Source organism: Micropterus salmoides, unplaced genomic scaffold (assembly GCF_014851395.1).
Source record: "Micropterus salmoides isolate LMB-PRFRI ecotype aquatic unplaced genomic scaffold, ASM1485139v1 Ms_hic_scaffold_22, whole genome shotgun sequence".
Lineage (NCBI taxonomy): Eukaryota > Metazoa > Chordata > Actinopteri > Centrarchiformes > Centrarchidae > Micropterus > Micropterus salmoides.
In genome coordinates, this window is record NW_024041373.1 from 7,323,540 (window position 1) to 7,346,322 (window position 22,783).

The 22,783-nt window shown below is 40.7% G+C and overlaps 2 protein-coding genes across 9 annotated transcripts in view; one reads left to right on the forward strand and one right to left on the reverse strand.

The window, feature by feature from the left end:
• Positions 1 to 11,190, forward strand: part of btaf1 (BTAF1 RNA polymerase II, B-TFIID transcription factor-associated) — a 31,013-nt gene extending 19,823 nt beyond the window's left edge. Inside the window, exons 26-38 of the mRNA XM_038737252.1 lie at positions 161 to 313; positions 1,466 to 1,587; positions 4,493 to 4,660; positions 4,897 to 4,974; positions 5,070 to 5,199; positions 5,307 to 5,448; positions 5,607 to 5,737; positions 5,986 to 6,108; positions 6,849 to 7,001; positions 7,813 to 8,024; positions 8,141 to 8,300; positions 8,659 to 8,829; positions 9,896 to 11,190. Of these exons, the coding sequence (XP_038593180.1) occupies positions 161 to 313; positions 1,466 to 1,587; positions 4,493 to 4,660; positions 4,897 to 4,974; positions 5,070 to 5,199; positions 5,307 to 5,448; positions 5,607 to 5,737; positions 5,986 to 6,108; positions 6,849 to 7,001; positions 7,813 to 8,024; positions 8,141 to 8,300; positions 8,659 to 8,829; positions 9,896 to 10,036 (1,884 nt within the window). The 3' untranslated portion in view covers positions 10,037 to 11,190. The remainder of the gene's footprint in view (positions 1 to 160; positions 314 to 1,465; positions 1,588 to 4,492; positions 4,661 to 4,896; positions 4,975 to 5,069; positions 5,200 to 5,306; positions 5,449 to 5,606; positions 5,738 to 5,985; positions 6,109 to 6,848; positions 7,002 to 7,812; positions 8,025 to 8,140; positions 8,301 to 8,658; positions 8,830 to 9,895) is intronic.
• Positions 11,191 to 13,999: 2,809 nt separating this feature from the next.
• cpeb3 (cytoplasmic polyadenylation element binding protein 3) overlaps positions 14,000 to 22,783 on the reverse strand; it is a 41,234-nt gene continuing 32,450 nt past the window's right edge. For all 8 annotated transcript variants that reach the window (XM_038737304.1, XM_038737305.1, XM_038737306.1 and 5 more), the window contains 3 exons: positions 21,408 to 21,522; positions 20,708 to 20,889; positions 14,000 to 18,372 (listed from right to left, as the gene is read on the reverse strand). In XM_038737304.1, the coding sequence (XP_038593232.1) occupies positions 18,145 to 18,372; positions 20,708 to 20,889; positions 21,408 to 21,522 (525 nt within the window). In that variant the 3' untranslated portion in view covers positions 14,000 to 18,144. The remainder of the gene's footprint in view (positions 18,373 to 20,707; positions 20,890 to 21,407; positions 21,523 to 22,783) is intronic.

The following is a 22,783-nucleotide window of genomic DNA, read 5'->3' on the forward strand; positions in this document are numbered from 1 at the left end:
AGGCTCACTTCGCTTTTGGTCTGAAAACGCCTTAAAACACAGTGTTTATTTAAAGTTTAGAATCTGGAAAACGGATCGGTCTCTCACTTGCTAATATACTTGGAACATAATGTGTTTATCTGGAGGTTTGCTTCTAAAGGTTCCCCCTCTTGTTTATCAGGCAGGTATACCAGACCCTCCAGCCATGTCTGCTGACCTGATCCGCCAGAAGGCAAGAGAACGGCACTTTCTGGAGCAACTACTGGATGGGAGGAAACTAGAGAACTACAAGATCCCTGTGCCCATTAAAGCTGAGCTCAGGAAGTACCAGCAGGTCAGTTTTCGGGGTCCACTGAGTCTCTGCGATCCTCCTTCAAGCAGCTGATGAAGGATGCCAACATTTAACCAACTTCTAAAACACTTAGTGTTTGATGCCTGAGCTGCCTTTTTTTTCTTGACAGATTGAATTTAAAGCACTCAAATAGTGAGATGTTATTGTGTGCAGGTGCCTTGTTACATTCCCGCTCACTAGGGGTAGGGGAGACATAAACATAAACCAGATGTTCTTGGTAAAAGTGGAAATGTTATTTATTAAATGGAGGTTCACAAACAAAAGTCAGAACAGAAATTGGGCAAGTGGGTGCTGCGTAAACCAAAGAAGGAAATATAACCAAAAGAGATCCCTCCTAAACAAACAAGGGATTAATAACTATAAACAAAAGGAGAACCACAAAACCTCTAAGTCGTCGTTTTAAACCGAAACACAGGGAGCGCAGCACCCCTAAATCTAGTGGGTCTAATACAATAAATGACTAAAAGTGTAAACAGTATCAGTAATAAGCTGATCCCTGGCCCAATTCTGCAGACCAAGCAAAGCACTACATTTTTCAAAACAGGACGTGTGCGACTCTCTGTAACACTAACTGGAGGCACACTGGAATTTAGCTCACAGCTAATGAGAAGGTGCTTATGGCCAGTCTCACAACAAAACTATCAGTAAAAGTGATCGTTAGTAATTTACAACTAAAGACACACACACACACAGAGTTCAATATGATAACCAGCACAGAGGCAAACTACATGGAGAATGGTAGCTGCCTCGACACAGCAGCAGACCAGCCTATTTGAACCGGAGGAGCTTGAGGCGGTCTTGCAGGTACCTCAGGCCAATCCCCAGCCTCATAAACATACAGGGAAAAATAGCAGCAACAGTAAAATACATAGACGGCTGCCCTCGGTAGCTGTAACACCTTGTAGAAATGTTAGTTGCTGACAGCTCTGCCGGGACCAGCCGTCCATGTCTTTAATGGAGCGGTGCAGAAATCTAGTTTAAATGCTACTACCATTGGTCACCTCACTGCTGCCAGGCCACTCAACCTTAACTGACTTAGAAGAAAATGTTACTCTGAAACCAGTTACTGTGTATAGGCTGCTTTTAGTGAGCAGGTTCTTTGTGTTGGTGTTGATCTTTTGTATCCTCTTGCAGGATGGAGTGAACTGGCTATCCTTCCTAAACAAATACAAGCTGCATGGGATCCTGTGTGACGACATGGGCCTCGGCAAGACGCTGCAGTCCATTTGCATTCTGGCAGGAGATAACTACCTCAGGTACTCAGTCCAAACATCACTGTTACTGACTTTCAACTGTACAGCATCACACTCGCCTCCTCTGTCACTGCAGTGTTTCCCATAGTCTAATTTGCATAGTTTCAAAATGAACCGAAATATATTTTTACACCTAATAATACTACAGACCTAACGTGTTTTGCGGGCGCTACTGTAAGCTTACACGCTCAGAAACTTTGGCCTCCGACGCGAGACAACGTTACCGTAGTTACCTCAAAAGAAAAGTGGTTAACGGCCTGTTTGTCACTCGTTTTGTGAGAAGGCGATTAAGCTAGCTGCGCCTACATTTGGAGTGCGTATTAAAGCCTTCATGGTAAATCCACTGTAAAGGACCAGTGCGAGCTGACCGGCAGGTTAGCGATTTTATCCTGTCAGTTTCTCTCTTAACAAAGACAAGTTTTGCAGTATGAGAGTCTTACCTGAAGAGAGGCGGTGAAGTCTTCATGTCACGCAATACGAGAACCACATTATTTATCAAGTTCGGACTCTGGTTGGACTAAATGAATTTATCGCGAGGATACACACAACGCCCAGTTTTCAAAATAAGGTGTCTAAACAGCATGGAAATAACATTAATTGGATTATATTCACAGAAAGTATAAAATATATTACAGGTGTCCAATAAAAGTAATAAATAAAATGTTAGGGAAATTACTTATTCGATCATCTGTTCTTTGATTTTGGGTTTTTGGGAAAACATTACATTTTGTAGACTTTTGTTGCTGTTTTATCACCATTTATAGCTATACAATGGGTTTATGATCAAATCGTTTATTATAGCACAACATTATTTACAACCATACCAAGTTCTTCATAGATAACCCTGGTGAGAAGGTCCTAGGCCCACCCACTATAGTCTCTTAAAATCCTGTGGGAAGCACTGCACACTATATATTGTACCATTTGCCAGCAACATCACTCAAATGATTGTTCCCTCTATAGAAACTTGATATATTATACTTTTATTACTACTAAATCACAAAAGCTTGAACTACTTCATTATAATGAGGTGATTAAGGCTAGCTTTTTTCCAAAAAATCTTTGTTAATGCATTAACATGAACTATTTTTTTAAATAAAGAATAGCATTGCAAGTCAGCAGATGAAATGTTGAGCTGCTAAATTAGTTTGTCTAGCTTACTATGTTTAAAAAAAAAAAGGAGAGAGAATTCAATATGAAAATATCTTTTATAAGATGCTATTTGCTTATGACTGCAATGAGCCTGCCACCTGCAGTGCTGTCAAACATTATGCTGCATTCCAGACTGCTCGGAACTGGGAAATGTTGGAGTTGAAATGTCCGACTTTCAACCTCAAAGCGTTCCGGGTGCCGAAAGTGAAAGTACAAATTACACATTTGTGTGCACTGTGGCAAATATCCAAAATACAAATTTGGAAAGTATTCATTATTGGTCACTTGATATGGTCTTGTTATGTATCACCATTAGCAGTAAAAATAAATACATGTTTTCCACCAGGGCATTATTCAACAGAAGTTTAGCTGCTGATCTGAGCTTCCACGTTGTTACCGTTTTTATTTATATTCATCAGCGGTTTGTCTCAGGGAGGTAAGGTCACATTTCTGTCCGAGTTGCAAAGCCATAACAGAGTGCTGTAGAATAACTACATGAAATTACAATCCAACTGGTTGTTGTTTTTTTGTTTTTTTTCTCTACCAGGGCAGTAAAAGTTTAGCTGGCTGATCTGAGCTTTCATGCTGGAAGCTACCTTTTATTGCCAATTAGCTATCAGCTAATGTAACCGACAAAGCCAAAACAGAGCGCTGGAGAAAGACTACATGAAATTAATCCAGCTACATATTTTACACAAGTGGACAGAAGAAACACACCAGGTCTGACTGTGATTATGGCCAGCTTCTAGCTAAAGCTATCAAACAACAGCTTTCATTTGCATCTCTAAAGTGCGACTTAATTACCTGTCCAGCAGAAAACCGAGAAATTCATCTCCGCTTTGAAAACACATGTTCCACATCAAAGCTTTCCATCTGGGAAAATCCACGCAGAGATTTATGTCCATGGTTTTTTTTTTTGGTTTTTTTTTGCTGTTATCTGTCTGCATCTGTCTGCATCTGTCCCAACTCTGGCTTCATGGTGTAAAGATCCACACACAGGCGGCTCTCGTGCTAAATAACGTGTGCTTGCTTCTAATAAACCAGAGGACTACTCAGACTGTTTAGACGGGCGTCTACACTGCTGGAATTATACAAGCAAAAGAACGCTGTGATGACTAAACACACTCTGTAGCGCTGTTTGTCCGTTGTCAGCTATTGTAGAAATATGACGGCACAATACTGTGACCTCCATAGAGGGGGTGCCCTCTGTTATGTAGATATAAATGGCTCATTCTAAGGTAATAAACATAATGCTTCATTATGTATGGTCTTTATACACTACTGAAAACATAGTTATAGATATTATACTGCGTTTCTGTCAATAAATCCTCAGAAATATTACACACTGAACCTTTAATGAAAACAATGGACTGAAGTGGTAATCCTCAAGAGAAGAGACCGTAAATGTAGATTATACTTATTATAATGTTTTCAAATGTTCTGGTATTAACATTTTACTGAATAACTCTTGCGAGGAGAAGATGATTCTCCGAGATTCTTTACTTTAATCAGCTACCTAATAACATTCGCAAAACAGTTCTACATCAATTTACATGCAGAAAAGGTTTTACTATATAAAAGCATTAATTAACAGAGTTCCCAGTTGCCTGGAACGCGGCATCTGATGAAGCAGGGTTTGACAGTTTCAACATAAACAGCGATTTGATCTCATGTTGATTCAAACACAAGAGGACAAGTGTTTTGAAGCGCTGCGTAAGTAAACTTGACTGAGATTTATGGATGTTTATCTCTTCAGGGCACAGGAATATGCCAAGACTAAGGCCGCAGACTGCAGCCCCATGCCCTCTCTGGTGGTGTGTCCTCCCACACTGACTGGCCACTGGGTGGATGAAGTGGGCAAGTTCTGTGCCAAAGAGTACCTCAACCCGCTGCACTACACCGGGCCTCCTACAGAACGAATGCGGTAAAGCTTTAGACATTATAGCGAGAGCGAAAAGCCTTTCACTTTTCACAGAATGATTTATGTCCTCATCCTAAAAGTTTTAGACTTTCAAACTTAAAAGTAATAGTGGAACAAAGCTGCGCATGAGAACACATTATGTTTTTTTATTTTTTATTTTACCTGGACACACATGACATGTCTCGTTAATATCCTTTTTAACAAAATTTCATGAACTAAACAAACATTTACTTTTCTAGGTTGCAACACCAAGTTAAAAAACACAATCTTATAGTAGCTTCTTACGATGTTGTACGGAATGACATCGACTTTTTTAGGTGAGTATCGTTCTGATTTATAATATCTCTCTTTGTGGTTTGGTGGTGGGTGCTCAGGTTTTAATATGAATTTTTTTTCCCCCCTACTTTTGTAGAAATATAAAATTTAATTACTGTATCCTTGATGAGGGTCATGTCATCAAGAATGGGAAAACCAAACTTTCCAAAGCCATTAAGCAGTTGGCTGCTAACTTCCGAGTCATCTTGTCAGGAACTCCTATTCAGGTGAGGCGTCGTTGTAGCTGTCAAATAGATTTGGCTGGTGATATTGTGCATCTTTCTTTGTATGTTTACTAGTCAGAGTATTAATGTTTTGCTCTGTTTATGCCCAGAACAATGTCCTGGAGCTCTGGTCGTTGTTTGACTTCCTCATGCCAGGCTTCCTTGGAACGGAACGGCAGTTTGCTGCTCGCTACGGTAAACCAATCCTGGCCAGCCGTGACGCCAAAAGTTCATCACGGGAACAGGAGGCAGGTTTGTAAGCTCTCTTTTTAAAAATATTACAATTGCAGTTGTCTGAGGTTAATTTTTTAATTTCTAACTGAATACTACATTTCCTAACATCCCATTTCTATTAGGCGTATTAAGGTTTGGACATTAACTGTAGTTCATTTTGGTTTCTCCCTTTTTAGGTGTCCTGGCGATGGAGGCCCTACATCGCCAGGTGCTGCCCTTCCTTCTGAGGAGGATGAAGGAGGACGTCCTCCAGGACCTTCCTCCTAAAATAATTCAAGACTATTACTGCAACCTGAGTCCTCTACAGGTACTTGTGACCCCCAGCAACTATCTAATGGGCAATTAATTGACATTGCATTATTACAGTGAAACACTTTCTACTTTTGACTAAAGGTAGTTAATATTAAACGCCTTCCATAAAAGTTGAATGCATTATAAATGGGATGCATTACATAAATTAGTTAGAGGTAATGTGACTCTTTTTCAGAGTGACTACAACTCGATAATGGCTCAACCTTAGTCTAATAACTTGGTATGCTTTCTCACTACCTGCAGGTTCAGTTATATGAAGACTTTGCAAAGTCTAGAGCCAAGGCCAGTGTAGAGGACAGCATCTCTACAGCCTCTACAGAAGAGGAGGAAAAGCCTAAACTGAAAGCCACAGGCCACGTCTTCCAGGTATAGCATTTATTTATCTAGTTGAAGGTGCCCTAAAGGGTTGTGTTTTGATTTATGTTCTGTGTTATTCACCAAAACTGTGTGTGTCCTTAGGTGTAACAAATGTGCTGAATGCTTTATCTTCCTCCATAAAATCTCCAAAGTCTTTGCTGCTGTTTACTTTTGAAACCAGTGTTGTCCACTCTGACTGGTGTCCTCATGGTAAACACTATTTTCTAACAACTGTTTTACTTTGTGGATTTTAGTCGAAAACAGGAGATCTACATGTGTAAATATTTTTCATTCAGTTCATCAGTATTTGAAGTTCTAAATCTCAACCATGTCATGTGATATGTAAGAATGAATATTACTGGGACCCCTAGAGAAAATTGTAGATGAATATTATTTATCCATTAATAAGCTGCACTGCACACGGACCCCTGTGAGCTATAAATGAAAACAACTTATGTTTGACCATCTTGCTGTTAACTGTGTAAATCAACACATTAGCTTTTATGTTTCTGATTTTAATTTTGAACAGGGTGCCTTTTTTATTTACTTGCTTCCAGTTGGCGTCGTCGTCTTGCTTTTGTTTGTACATGGCTGCTTATCTTGGCTCATTACTGCCACCTGTCGATCACTGTATTGCCTCGGTTTCACAGAGCAAATGGTGGTTTGGAATCAAAGCATTAATTGTTAATCGTTACTTTTTACATCTCATTATGACCATGCAGTAATATTTACCTTCTACGTTCTGTCAGGCGCTGCAGTACCTGCGAAAGCTGTGTAACCACCCAAGCTTGGTCTTGACCACGCAGCATCCAGAGTACAAACACATCACTGAGCAGCTGGCAGGTCAGAACTCCAGCCTGCGGGACATTCAGCACGCACCCAAACTCTCTGCGCTCAAACAGGTAAAGTCCTGGAAAGTCAGGTTTTTGATCAACTACATCACGTGTCTGTGTATGCGGATGACTCAGCCCTTATGTCTGCACAGTCGGTTGCAGATAATATTTATTGGATTACTGATAAAAAATAAACTTATTCTGAATATATCCAAGACTAAAGGCATTGTATTTGGAACAGCGTATTCATTCATCTCAAAGCCCAGGTTGAATTTTGTACTATAAAATGTTTCTGTTGAGCAAGTGCAGGAAAAAGCTTCTTGGTATAACTTGTTATGATGATTGTAATTTGTCATGGCCAAGACACATAGATGTATTGATGCAAAAGATGGAGAGAAACATCTCTAGTTAAGAGATGCTTTTCTTTTAACACCACATTTGACCAAACAAGTTCTGCAGACCCTAGAAACATCACATTTAGATTATTGCTTAATGGTGTGGTAAGACACAAGGGGTCCAGAATAGAGCAGCTCAACGTGCCCTTCGGTGGACCCTGAGAACAAAATGCATCACCAACTCTTCAGGTTAAGGTTGATGAGAGGTTACAAGCATCACTTCTGAGTGTCATGAACAAAATGCATGTATTGAAAACCCCAGACTGTTTGTAGAGGCAGCTTACACTTGCACCCCACAAGACATGCCACCACTGATGACACATCTACATCTAACTCCACAAACAAAACATAATTCTGCTTGGCTGTGTTTTTTTTAGTGCTATGAGAACACATTTAGGTTTTTTCACCCCTTTGCAGAACTAGACTGTACTGTCGCCCCCTCCACTGTCTCATACTGTGGCTCTGATGTGTGTTCTGTTCTCCAGTTGCTGTTGGACTGTGGTCTTGGGGGTGGTGGAGGATCAGAAGGGGGCACTGAAGCAGTGGTGGCCCAGCACCGTGTGCTAATTTTCTGTCAGCTAAAGAGTATGCTGGATATTGTGGAGCAGGACCTGCTGAAACCCAAACTGCCCTCTGTCACTTACCTGAGGCTGGACGGCAGCGTGCCGGCAGGCCTGCGGCACTCCATCGTTTCCAGGTCAGGGGATTGAGTCACATAGTAGCCGCTTGGTTCAGAGCTCCACCTGTTGCTGCCCGTTACTGTGAATGTGATGTCCAATTCTTTTCCCTGGCTTTCTTCCCTTTGAATCTTAGGTTTAACAATGACCCATCCATTGATGTGCTGCTGCTGACCACCCATGTTGGAGGTCTGGGCCTGAACCTGACCGGTGCAGACACCGTGGTGTTTGTTGAACATGACTGGAACCCCATGAGGGACCTTCAGGCTATGGATCGAGCCCATAGGATAGGACAGGTACTGCTCTTTGATACACCTGGCATACAGCAAGGGGCATGTGCTCTTGTAAACAGTACGGACCATCTCCCATTCTGGTTATCCCAGTAAAATTTAGATCATCATTAGCATTGATAAATTCCAGTTTGATACTGAATCTAATATGCTTCTGTGGCTCCCACAGGAGGATGTGACATGTTCATCAGTGTTTCCTTGATGCATTATTAAACATGGCCTTTGAACAGGATGGATTGTGTGGCACTGCTGCTCATTTAAAACCAGTGACGCAAAAAGAACCAAGCGAAATGAAATTGGTGCCGTTGTACACGTCTAATACATTCTGTTAACCTTTATCACTGTTTCTGTTTGTATTGTGCAGAAACGGGTTGTGAACGTGTACAGGCTGATCACACGAGGGACGCTGGAGGAGAAGATCATGGGTCTGCAGAAATTCAAGATAAGCATCGCCAACACGGTCATCAGCCAAGAGAATTCCAGCCTGCAGAGCATGGGCACAGACCAGCTCCTCAACCTCTTCACTCTAGACAAGGTGAGACCTCCAAGAGTCAGAGACCAGACTGAAGAGGAGAAGCATGTCAGCATTAACAGGCAAAATTAAGGATTGTTTATTTTGTCAAATGTAGTTGTAGTTGCCGTAAAATGTTAGTTTTTCGTTGCAGTGCCTGAAGGCATTGGACACAGATAAGTTGCAGCTGCAGATTGTTAACTGTGACTCACAAGTTAAAAGTGGTCCACAGGCCTGTCACTTAACTTTTGTATAGACACTAGTCAGGGATCTCATTTACATCTGGCGTTAATGTGCTGTGAATGGACATGTAGCTGGCTATACTTTCTGAAACTGGAAAAAAACACATTATGCATGGTGTAAATGCAAAGCCCCAAGGATTAGATGTCATTATCCAGATCCAATGTTAATAGCAGGTGCAAATGAGGCCAGGCTTTCATGCAGTTTATTGTAATACTGCTTAAGAAGTATAACATTGAAGTTCAGAGCAATAGCAGGGTGTCCGTGGGGGTCTTAAAAGTCTTAAAAGGTAAAAAAATAAACTTTGCGAAAATGAAGGCCATTTAAAAATTACTAAAGTCTTAATCGCCATTTAACAAGGTATTAAATTTTTTAGATATTTTTGTCAATGTGAAAATCCTTTTTGCCCAAAGAGTTTGTAGTGTGGGGTAACATTTATTTATATTGAAAATTACTAGATGGGCAGAGGTTAGTGACTGTGAATTGTCTGCGTAAGGCGCAGGGATAAACCGTATGAGCATTTCGCGCTCATACGCCCCTAAAAACAGATCCGAAAAACTGACTTACAAGTACAACCGACCCGTAATCTTCCACCACACCGGACTGCAATGCTAATCATCAAATCTGAGCTCTGTGGCCACTTGAAACAAGAGTGAGATGCGCTGTCAGCAGGTGAAGGGGGTAAGAAAGATCTTAAAAAAGTCTTTAAAAGGTATTGAATTTTACTTCAGGATACCTTTTGTGTATATACCCTGACGTCTAATCCTATTTGCACCAGACAGTTGTGCTGCTACCTGTGGAGCGTGCCCGTTTGGCTGAACTGTCTTGTGTTTTTATAAATGTGTTTCAGGGTGAAAAGGATGAGCAGTCGGCGTCAACCTCAGGGAAGGCCTCCATGAAGTCTGTGCTGGACGGCCTGGGAGAGCTATGGGACCAGCAGCAGTACGACACGGAGTACAACCTGGACAACTTCATACACACTCTGCAGTAGCCTCCATCTGCTGGCCGAGCAGGACCTGGTCAGAGCCAGAGGAGACCCCTACTGCTGCAGTTATCTACCCCACTCTCAAGCTCACATCTTACACAGGATAACCATCTGAGGGATAATAGTTACAGTACGTGTCCCAAAGCAATAACTAAAACACAGCCAAAATAAGAACTTACTCTATATATAGTTCTTTCACATTGATGGGTATGCTGCAAACATTTTGCGTCTGAAAATTGTCAGACATCCCATAATTTATTGTCGAGGCACCCAGGTTTTCAACAAGTCATCCACATAACTGCTAAGAGAATATAATGGTATGGTGACAATGTACCATCTGCAACAAACATCTCCAGTGTTCGTTTACATCATCTTCATTTAGTTAACAGCGGTGTCACCACGGTGTACAGTGATGTTGCTGTACATAAGCATACAGTGTATCATAATTATAGTTGTCCTTTATAGTTCAGCACCAGGTGCTACTTTTACAGCCCACTGCCCTCCTCCCAGATCGCATTGCCAGAGTATACAGTGTTAACTGCTTAACAGACACCATTACCCATTTGCGCCTCCCTCCTATCTTCCCCATTACCACCTCCACCCCCACTTCACAAGGTCTTAAAAGCACTGCGATACCCAACCACACCTGTCAACACAATCTAAGTGACGGATACAAACATGTTTTTGTACAACAAAAGGAAACGGGACGAGAGTGACGAGCTCGCTGGAGAAACATGGGATGTTGTAAGTGCGCTGGCTTTTTATAGCACGCTGATGCCTGCTGAGGTCAGGAGTTGTTTGTGCAACGACAAGATGACTCCCATTCTCAAGATGGCACTAGTTTCCACTCGCTCCAGGAGCGTCTGTTCACATGACCTGTGGCCATTGAGAGGCTTTGGTGGAGAGAGAGCGAGAAAGGAATGAATCAGCGTTGTGTCCAGCGCTTCCAAATGTGGTGGTAAAATAAGCTGGGAAGGCACTGCACTTGAAGCAGCATTACAGACTGATCATGGGGCCACGGTGAAACTGGTACCTGAAACTTGCCACAAGTAATTTTTAAAGAAAAAAAAAAACTTAATAGACTTGTACATATGTCTGTAATTGCTGCTTTTTGTTTATGATTGTGGAATTGAAATAAATTCTACAGACCTTTTGAAGTAGCATCTTGTGTTTTTTGCATGTGAACAGTGATGGCCAGTAGATGGTGTTGTTGTACACCCACAATTAATACTGATGCATCATGAGGGAACCTAAAATACGTCACTTTATTCTTTTGTCAAAAGATGACTAAAGACTTGAGGATCATTGCTACAGCCACACACCTGCAAAGGAGAACTTTAATAATAATAATAATAATGAAGCTGCTGCTGCAGCAGCAGTTGAGTTTTCACCAATGTTCTGTTCCTTAACACTTTAAGGAGTTCTTTGGTTGGCCTTTAAAGTTGAGTTCACGCTTGTTAAAGCTAGTAAACCTTGTGAGAGTTTCGTTTACTTCTGTTTCCAAGGTCAAGAATAAAGTTTCAACCTCAACTTCAAGTTCTCAAATGCTCACAAAAGTGGAGAATTTATAGAAGCAAAGAGGCTGAAATAATTTGAGACTTTTATAAGCAACTGACTACCTTACCTCATGGTGTAATTACTACTTAGTATCTGAATAATAGAATTTAAACAACTAAAAGTACTTTTTGAATATTAGAAACTTGAAACAATCTGAATATTTGAACTAAAAAAACATCCACCACTTAAAAATGACCAGTAAATTTCCAAGAGGGCAATTAAAGCCACATAAATTCAGACAGATGGGTTTTCAAAGTAAAATATTTCCGTGTCACACTTGAACTTAAAAATTAAGTATCTGCTTACAACATTCCTATCCTTACAGCCTTTCTTTCCATGGTAACTGGGCAAACTGCATCTGCTGCTGATCTGATGGAAAGCTCCAGAACAGCTACTAAATGTAGATTGTTTTCTAAAGTACACAAACAAGTTCATTATTCTGCCTTACCAGCTGAATCTGAAGAATGACTCCATTAAACTGAAAAGACAGATGTATGATTATAGAGGCAGTAAGGTGCAGAGTCAGTAATGCAAGTTAGTACTGGTCAGCTATATTACAGGGGACAGGGATGGATGACAGGGAGAGGATGCCATGCCAAAGACCACAAAGTTTCACAGCGTCATACAACTACGTTTAATAAGATTTGCTTATTAGTACAGAAAAAGAAAAAAAAAGGAAGGTGGGAACTACAAACTCTGAAGCAGTAGTAAGCATTATCAGCATTGAGCTCCGTGTTGTCAAATCAGTTATACTGCAAAAAGTTCAGACCAAGTCAACAATCTCAAAAAGCCTCATCAAGATAGAACCAGTGTTCGAGTCAGGAAACAAAAACCTAGAAAATGAGCACAGATGCCGTACAGGAAAAACAAATGTACATTTCAAAAGTAGTGGGATGTTGGGGTGGGGGGGGGTAAAAAATGCACACTACCAATTTATTTTTCATCTATTTTGGGATCACAACATGACGAGACCTACAGTGTTTACCTACCCAGAGAACGCCCATGAAGCAGAAGTGAATACACAGTATACTATCCAAGTCTAGTTACATGAAATACATACGTATATCTATAGAGGAATATATAAAATGGTTGCCATCATCCAATCCATGATCTTTTTCATTTGCACATACACTTTGTGTTACACTTAAGGTATAAATTGTTTTGTTACGTGAAAGACAAACTAGAAAAAAATAAAGGCCAGGTGAGATAAATATTTGGTGGTATGGTGGTGAATAATACTGATCCCTGGAAAAGGGAAAGGTGTGGGACTATTTAAAAGACTTGAGGGGGGGTTGGAATTAGCATCAGCTGTATAAACTGGTAGAAAAGGCCAGCCAGAAATAACATTCTCACATGAGCACTGGAGTCTCTTTTTGGAGGATGGGACGTCAAAAACACTTCAAAGTGGACCTTCAGCCTAACTTAAAGAAACTGTTTGACATATTGGGAAATGTGCTTTTTCGGTGTCTTAGTGAGATCATACCATGCCAATACCACTCATGTATGTATGGTAATAAAGCTGGAGCTGGTTAGCTAAGGCGGTGGCTCTGTACAAAGGTATCAAAATCTACCTACCAGCACCTTTAAAGCTCACTAATGAACATGTTATACTTTGTTAAATTGGTCCAAAATCCGGTGTGGGGTCCCGCTGTATGAAGGACCTGTTCTTGGACAAAGCTTCAGTAAGTAAGTCCTCCTACATAACTCCTCTAACACTGTTTTCACCCGGCTCTAGCTTCAGCTGTGTCCAAACCTTTGCCTACTGACCAACTCTAAAGCTAAATAACATGTTACATCTTGTTTCTTTAATCTGTACACAAGAACTGAAGTGTCAAAAATACAAGCTGTAGTTTTAGGGGGGGGGGGGACAAATTCTTGGCTGGATGTTAATGCTAGGCTAAGCTAACACTCTCCTGGCTGTAGCATTGTATAGTGACAGTGATGTCAATCTTCTCATCTTACTCCTTGGCGAACAAGTGTATTTCCCAAAATGTCAAACTATTATTTAAAGGCGGAGGGGAAATATAGGATTTTGCCCAAAAAAATAAATGTTGTAGAGAAACAATCAAAAGAAAAATCCACTTTTAGACCATTGCCTCCTATGAATCATTAAGATTGTACAGCGATAACTTACATGCGCTTCCCAAACTTTGTATATTATACAGTGCATCTCTACGTTTACATTCATACTTAAATACAATCACACTGGTGCATTCTGCAGGGACCAAACCTACGAGAACGAGGAGGACGTGACATGGCTGTTTCTTGAGGAGGAGCTGTTGAATATTTCACATGTGAGTAGGAGTTATTGTAGAGTTAGTGGTAGTAGTAGGAGTATTGGAGTAGCAGAAGCAATGTAAATGGTCAGTGGTGTTGTCCATCTTCCACAATTACATCACAACATACTGCATGTATGCTCCATTCTGCCATATTTATTTTATTGCCCATTCATTTGTTTACATTGCGAATCACTTAAACATCACCAACCACCAATCTGTTGTTTTGAGGAGTTCTTTTTTTCTCCGTAATCATTTTCACACTAATGTAAGCAGTTAACACACAAAGCTTAGCATTTCAAGAATTGAGACACTTTAGTAACATTATTACAAAGGTTGTTTTTTTTTCCAGCTTCAAAAAATGGGAAAAAAAGTGAACAAACGAAGAAAAAAAACTTTTAAAGAATTAGCATCATAAAATTAATTTATTCCAAGTAAAAATACAAAATAATATTTATGACATTGACCAGATATGAAAAGTCTCCCCCAGAAATAACTATTAATGGTTGAGAAATAAGTATGTAAAGAAAAATATGAAATAAAAATGAAAATATGTAAATATGTTTAAATTCTTTTTTTTTTAGCAAAACTTTCTAAAAATAATGAAAATTTCTCAGTACAAAGGCTACATTACTACTGGAAGGTACTAGCAGGTAGAGTAGGTAAATACACAGTAGAAAATGATTTTAGTGAATCACAATGCTTGCAATGAAAATAACTCTGCAATAAAGATTTATGCCTCTTTTTCTTGTTTTCTTCTTTTCTACAAACAGTACAAACAGTATTGCACATTACAACAAAGAATCAAGGTTCTTAGCCTTAAAAAAAATGGGACTAATTCAAGTCTTGCGTGAATAGAAGGCCACCAGTCAATTGATGCACCTTGGGGGCTTCCGATCAAGTTACAGGTGAAAACACTTGTGTCTGTTTTGTGTTAAAAATAACATTCTTGTCTCTCTACCTCCAGCTGTTCAGTGACTCTCACAAGTCTCCTTGTATTTTTCTCCCGACGATGTCAGGCTAACAAATCAGGGTCACCTTGCTTTTTTACAAAACAAAAGGGAACACGTACGTTTAGGAAACATAAAAAACTTCTCTTAAAAAAATAATGAACAGAAGATCTCTTTCACAACTCTGGTCAGCATAGTAAATGATTGATTATAAATATACAAAAAACGTGGGAAATATGTTCAGTTTTCTCTCTGAGCACCTGATATATATATTTTTTTTTTTTTCCTAAAGAGCTCTTCTGTGGTGTTTTGACCAATTTGACCAGTGGGACACTCACAGTAACTTCCACTGTCATAAAGTAGACTGTACTTTCACTAACTACATCATTATATTAGTTATAAAGCTCTAGCTCCTTCAGTTGTTGTCTTTTTCAAAAAAATAAATTCTTAAAATAAAAGGCAAATAAGCATGATAAAAATAAAAAAAATCAGCCATCTGTTAAATCATTTCTCTTGAAGAATTAAATTAATATATATTTTCATCTGAATAAACTTACTTAGAAAATATCAGTTTCTCTCCTAATATATTTCAAAATTGAGGTATTGCAAAAGATCTTGTCAGTCAGAAAGCACGCTTTATCGTCTTTTTTTGTCTTTTAACAAAAAGAACTGCTGACCGTCGAAAACTGTTCAGATACAAAGAGTAGTGCATAACAAATATCTATCATAGAGAAGGAACAAACATAGAAAACCTGTCTGGGTGGGGAAAGAAATGTCACAAAAACACCCAGAATTCACTTTCATAGGGATACTTATTATTACTCATGGTTAGCCTCTTATTTTTTTAAGTCAGTAAAAAAGTATCTTCTCTTTAGTTTCAATTAGTTTTTTTCTTGGACAACAAAAACCATCCATCCTAAAGCAAAAAACAAACAAACAACAAAAACAAAACAGTTTGCGACTAATAGGAGAAAGAGGAGAGGGACTGCGGGGCGCCAGCACGGGACAATCACAACTCACGGACAAAAAAAAATAAGGGGACGACACACATTAACTTGCAATGATGTAGGATCCCGTTCGGATTGTCCACAAAACTGCTAAAACCAGTGTAACTTGGCCCCCCCACCCCTACCCCCAAACCAGAGCCGCCCTGTTTTGTGCATTGCAACTACCTTCCCCCTTCCCCAGTCCTGTTTGAACTGCGCACTATAACCTTTTGAAAAAAACTAAAAGATATACATGTCCACCATTTTTTTAGCAGGTCCATTACTTCAAGCTTTGCAGGAAAAAAAAAAATCTGGATAAATATGGTAGCCCCAGCTTGCACATCTGCATCTTCTGGGGCAATGTTATTCCCACCCACCCCACTCATGTAGTTAGAGCATGTGCAGAGCTCAGTTTCTCAACCTCAAGTCTCCAGTAGCTTCAATGTTTTATTTTTATCCCATCTCCACCCCCGATTCTTCTTCCAAACTGCCCTCTTTCCTCATCTAATCAACTGCACTTCAGCTCCTCTGCAGGAGCCTCATCTGCAGGTTGTTAGGTGGTCTTGTTAAAAGTCGAACACGTGAGCTCTTTGGTTGCATTCTGGGACGTAAACGTGCGCGTTCGTCAACGGTGGGACAAAAAAAAAGAAAGAAAAAGAATAAAAGAAAGACCTCAGTCCTCAGTTTAAACTCACATTGTTGCGTCTTCTCTTCAGATCAGCCTCTGTGTTTGTAGGCCTGTTTGTGTGCGTAAGAAAGACAGCCGTCCGTGTGTGTGTTCGTGTGTGTCGAGAGGCTTCTGTGTATACTGGTGCAAGTGTGTGTACAAGAGAACATATATACGTGTGCATACACTAGTTATGAAGTTTCACAGGACTTCTATGTCGGACATTAACGACAGTTAAAGCGAATCACAGTTCTAGGCATACTCAGACCTAACTACATACGGTATAAAAAATTGCACAATTATATCAACAATCACTGCAAAAAAGTACTTCACCTATCATAGACAGTTTTAAATGGTAATCCTACATTTAATTTGATTTGTGATTATTAAGGTTGTTTTTTTTTTTTCCCCTGTCGCTTGGATGTGTCTTGGAACCATCTGCTCTGGCCGCCCTGTGGCATGGCTTGCGAGCCCCGACGCGCCGCCATGACTACTTTGACCGGTCTTCCATGTTTCTGTCCAGTTTCGTGCGAGTCGAACGTACGTCTATAGTGTGTTGTGCAAACATGGGCAGAATCGAATAGTAGACATGATACTGAAAAGTCTATTACATGCAGCAACCTGATTGAAATAAACATGCAGTTAGGGGCAACCCACCCCGACCCCCACAAAGGTAGCCATCATTGTCTAGGGGCGCCCCCTCCCCCTATGATAGCTCGTCATTCTACAACACCAGGTGCTTCTCTAGATCTGTTATTTATTATTTTATACCCTAGCCTCAATAAAGTACTTATGGTATCTGTTTATACCATGGATTTAGCAGCAAAGCTATTGCAGCAGTACATTTATATAACACTAAAAAATAATGTTATTATAAAAATAAAGACCTAGAATTCGAAAGCAAACTAATCTGATTGCGCATATGAGGTATTAATATTCAGAGTCAAAATTGAGAGCAAATATAGCCATGTTACTTTTTCTCGGGGCAATAAGGGCCCACACTACTGGATAGTTGTTAAATCTTGCTACATCTTATGCCACCTATTTAGCTTTTCTGTATGCATTAATTTGCCTTTGGTAATGATTTTTTCCTAGGGGCAATATAACTACAGCTTTTGAAAATAAGTGCATGCTCATTTTACATAAAATTTTAATTATCTATATATGTATAGATAGGTACAAAACAAAAAAATATATACTTTTTAAATATTTGTATGGTCCCACCTCTGTCTCAGTAAGGGGGGGTCCAACAGGACGTACCACACCATTTAGTGAATAGAATGGGGAACTGAAAATAGCCAGGTGTCTAATATACCATCCTGTGTGTGTATAGTGGGATTTTGTGCCAAAGTGCAAATTGTTGATAGACTTTCGCATTTCATTTCCCCGCAATGCTTCATCAGAGGGGAACACCAGACAATGAGTTCAGTATGGTATGAGGAAAGTCCCGTGTATTTGACGGTATCCTTTTTGCTTTTTTCATGAGGTGTTTGTGGGGAGCAGGGTGGAGTAGGTGGGGCTGTGTGTGGGGGTGTGTGTGTGTGTGTGTGTGTGTGTGTGTGTGTGGGGGGGGGGAGTGTTGCAGCACTGTCCCGGCCTGTAAGGTAGGAGGGGTGCAGGAGGTTTTTAGGGGTCGAGTGTGGGTTCACCAGGGGCAGGGCTGACTCGTGACCCCCCCTCAGCTCCAGCGGAAGGACACGTGTCGAGGTCGGTCGCCCCCCTCCTTCACCAGTGGCTTGTGAAACTCTCGGCCGGCTCGCGAGTGGATGCTGGCCCAGCAGTACTCGCAGTAGTACTGCAGGCATGTGACGTTGGCACAGAAGAAGGGGGCAAACTTCCCCCCGCAGCGTGCCCCCTGGCACTCATCACACATCTGGTCATCCAGGACGTACGGCTTCACCTCCACCTGGGAAGGAGGAGAACAAGAGGTGGCGTTCAAGTTTATTCTCATCCACAAACACAAATCAAGAAAATTGAGGTACAGTCAGTCATCTTGTTAGAAAAATGTGTATTCTGCCCTGAATGGGCACCTTCCCAGCTAGAAGTCAGCAGCTTGCAGAAATATTGGCCTGTACGCAACACTAAGTGTAGTTACGCTAGCAAGTGTTATAAGAGTTGTGGTCATGATGGAAGAAATGTGCCATTTAGCCTTTTCTAGTTGTTGTAATTTGAAAAATGACATATTTTAGTCTAAACTTTTCTATAACAATCTATCTATAATCTATAACAAAGAATTTCCCCTCTGGGATCAATCAAGTAGTCTGATTTGAGTATTGCAGTTGCTATTCGCTCTTAAAGGTTCAGTGTATACGTTTTAGTGGCATCTAGTGGTGAGGGTTGCAAATTGCAACCAAACTGCTCACTCACCACTCAACCCTCCCTTCCCGTAGTGCGTAGGAGAAGCTACGGTGGTCGACACGCTCTGTCAGCTCTTGTGCTAAATAAATAATTGTCCTCATTTCACTTCTCTTCTTACTTCTAACAAACCAGATGACTACTACTACTACTTCTGTAGCGCTGTTTGTCTGTTTGGGCTACTGTAGAAACATGGCGCCGCAACATGGCTTCTTCCATGTAAGAGTCCCGCAGTGTATGTAGATAGAAATGGCTCATTCTAAGGTAATAAAAACATAACAATTAATTATGTAAGGTCTTTATACACCACTGAAAACATAACTATGTATATTATATTGCATTTGTCAATAGATCCTCCTAAATATTACACACTGAACCTTTAATCTAATGTTGTTTTTCACAAAACAAATGAAATTTTTTAGGTTAATTCCTATAAAACAGGTATTCTCACTGTTATAAAAAATTTGACTTGAAAAAAGGGAGGATTATTTAACTGGCATCTTCTTTATGCCAGACTGAAACACTAAAACCAAAACAACTAGTATTTAAATGTGCTAAACAGCTATGGAGCTCCAGGTGTTTTGGCTCAGTCAGAGTAACCCCATGCGAGGCAATCTCTGTGCAATATTCTAAAATATAACCAAGTTAGTTTCAGGTAGGTATCCTCAGGTCTAGCAGTGAAATGAGTTTGACCACTAAGCCGGAAGACAAGAAATGAGAGCTCAGTTGCCATGGAGACACCTCAGCGCATGAGTAGGCAGGGGTGTATGCTAACCTTGTTATAGCGTGGCCACAAAATGAAAGGTTATCATATCCTTCAACTGTAGGAGGCCGTCCCTCTTAGCTAAACCCTGCAACAACTGCAGTGCAAAAATCCACAAGACAAATGAGAAAAAAAGTCAGGCAGAAACCGCAACACTGCCGTGCTGCTAAATGCCAATATCAACTCAGTGGACATGAAGCTGACCAGAGGTAATGAGCTTCTATGTCCTATCATCATGAGCCATTTAGAGTTAATGAAGGCTAAGGCGAGAAAGGAGAAAATTTGAAAGAAAAGTGGCAGAAGCAGGCATCTTGTTCCATACCACAACTTTGTGAACAGTGATTCTCAAAGATGCGCCCCACTTTCTGCAATGTATATGCATTCTTTAAAAAGGGTTCATTCTGTCAACATTAATCACTTTTGTTGTAAAGGTGACTTGATTCTTGATAATAAAAAAAGGAAAAAAAACAAACACTACAATACTTAAGATGAAAAATCCTCGTCAATTAACTGCATCAAAAGGCTGTTCTAAATATTTTTGTTATTTCTCATTCTTAAAGGAAGGCCTTTATTCACACACTTTGATGCTCTCGTAAATGTTGTTTCCTTTATCTTGTTTTGAACATTATTTGCATTCCACCCAGTTCCAGTCATAATAAAGACACCCTAAACCCCCACTGAGGATCAATGGTGAAAGCTGAGGTGGGGTGCACCGCCCCGCCCTACAGAGGCTCGGTGTCCTGGCTGACAACCAGTCTCTCTCGGTCACGATCTGTCCCGCTGCAATTGGCCGACGTGCCTAAAATAACCAGGCTGCAGCGAAGCCTGAATATACATGTATAGGGAACTACTATAATTAAACCAACCCTGTGTGTCTGCAACTAGAAACATCTGTCGGGACTCCAGCAGCCATAGTGATTGCAGAGCCGGGCCTGGCCTTCCATTATTGTAGGCCGTTTTGAGCAGCTGGCTTAAAATCCAGCTATAATAAAAGCTATGAGACATGGGAGAGTACGGCTCAGCAGCATGCCATAGGAATGACTGCGGAAACCTCAGCCGTGGTGGAGAAGCTGTTTTCTTTCAGAGGAAGGACATTGTGAATGAAGTGCGTGAACCCGCTCACCCTTTTGTCGATGTCATTGTGCTGCAGCTGAACGAAGCGAGCGCTGATGGCAGCAATGTAACTTTGCTGATTGGAGAAAGCCACGCGGCCGGCTCCCTTTGGGTATTTGAGCTCTGGGTCAGTGTCGATGCCCGCGTAGCAAACACCTCCGTACAGCCGGTCCATGATCATAGCCAGCTCCACTGGAGAGAAGGCGTGAGGGAGAGAGATGATTAGTGTTACAGCAAGTCCTCTTGGGAGTTAAAGACCATTTTGGCATTTTATTTGTCAAGGTTTCTCAAATTGAAAGGCCTGAGTCTTTCTTAAAAAACATTTTCTTAAAAAACATTTTAAGAAAGGCTGTTTAAGTTGGACTTTTGTGATTTATGTTCTTAATAACTGATGTAAAACTCTTCCCTACTCCACTCTTCATCAGAGCACCAGACTAAAACTGCTGGTATGATTAGTAGGGTCATGCTGTAGACAAGCCAGCGATGTTTATCCCAAGAACAGAAGGACTGTGCCTTCCATTACACCATGAATTCTTAACATGATGACCAGTTGGCCCGCTTCCTGGAAACCCAAGTAGAGGATTGCTTTCTCACAGGGAGAACTTTCATTATAGCCTCCAGCCTCTGCTCCCCATGCCAGCCAGCGTTATGAAGCCAATTTAGAGGCTTTCAGGGGATCGCAAAAAAGATATTCCATTCATATTAGTTACCTGCACGCAGGGGCCGCGGCACCCCACCTACGAAGATGGTCTTGCGGGGGTCCAGAGGCTGGGAGCCGTCCATGACAAAGTCACTGTCGCTTAGATTCCAGGGACGGATCTGGACCTGCGTGAGGGAAAAATCTTGTCATTTAGATGGAAATGTGTGGAATACTAACTGTACATTTTTTTTTGCCATGCTAGCTTTGGTGATCCTACTTATTTTTAGTGTACAGTTTATAAGACTGGATTCTAATTAACAGAAGAAACAATGCTGTGTCGTAAAAAGAACTGGGCCCGTATTCATAAAAAATCTTAATGCAAAGAGTAGCTCCTAGTGACAAAATTCTAAGAAAATTCTTAGAAATGTGGGCGTTTACCCTTAAAATTAAAGAAAAAATCCTAGTATAGAAAAAAGTAATTCAGAAAGCATCTTAACCCTTAAAAGAGGTCTTAAGGTCAAAATTGTTAGGAGCACGGACGAGGACTTTTAAGAGGCTTAAGAGTTTCTTTAGTAGAGGAGAAAATGGCAGAAAGACGAAGAGGGAAAAGAAATGTGTTGCAGACAATGGATGACAGTGAGTTAATCAGATGCTATAGATTAGATCGTGCAGGGATCATGTTTGTGACTGATGTTATTAGTAACGCGCTAACATCTCCGACACAGCGCAGGAATGCCATAGCGCCAGAAATGAAAGTAATCACTACATTACAATATTTTGCAACTGGGAAAATGCAACAATGCAGCAGTGATGATTTAGGTCTGTCACAACCTTCTGTAAGCAGAGTGATCGCACAAACAATTACAGCACTTTCAGAACCTCTAATTGTGTCGCAGTTCATCTCGTTTCCACTGGATAGTCCCACCTTGCAGGCTCAAAAAACTGCAATTATGAATATAGCAGGCTTCCCTGGTGCACACAAGCAGGGGGAATGAACCGTTAATAGTTTGTGCTATACGCTCCCACGTCTGCTTCTTGCCCCGTGCTGTGACACCCGGCCCCAATTTTCCTTTTAGAATGGCCTTGTGTTCATCCACTAACTGGGCTAATAGTAAACACTGTTCCTCTGTCCAGTTGGGCTTTCTTGCCCTTCTTGGTTTTGATTCCATGTTTGATACCTTAAAACCAACATTCAAACCACCACTTAAATAGACATGCCAGCAATCAGTGTAATTGGAAAGAGTGGAACACTTTTTATCATTCTAAGCCAATCAAATACCTTATAGGAAATTAACAGCATGGTAAATAAAAATCAGGATCTATATACACATATATAATGGGTGTGTGTGTGTGTGTGTGTGTGTGTGTGTGTGTGTGTGTGTGTGTGTGTGTGTGTGTGTGTGTGTGTGTGTGTGTGTGTGTGTGTGTGTGTGTGAGAACAGTCAA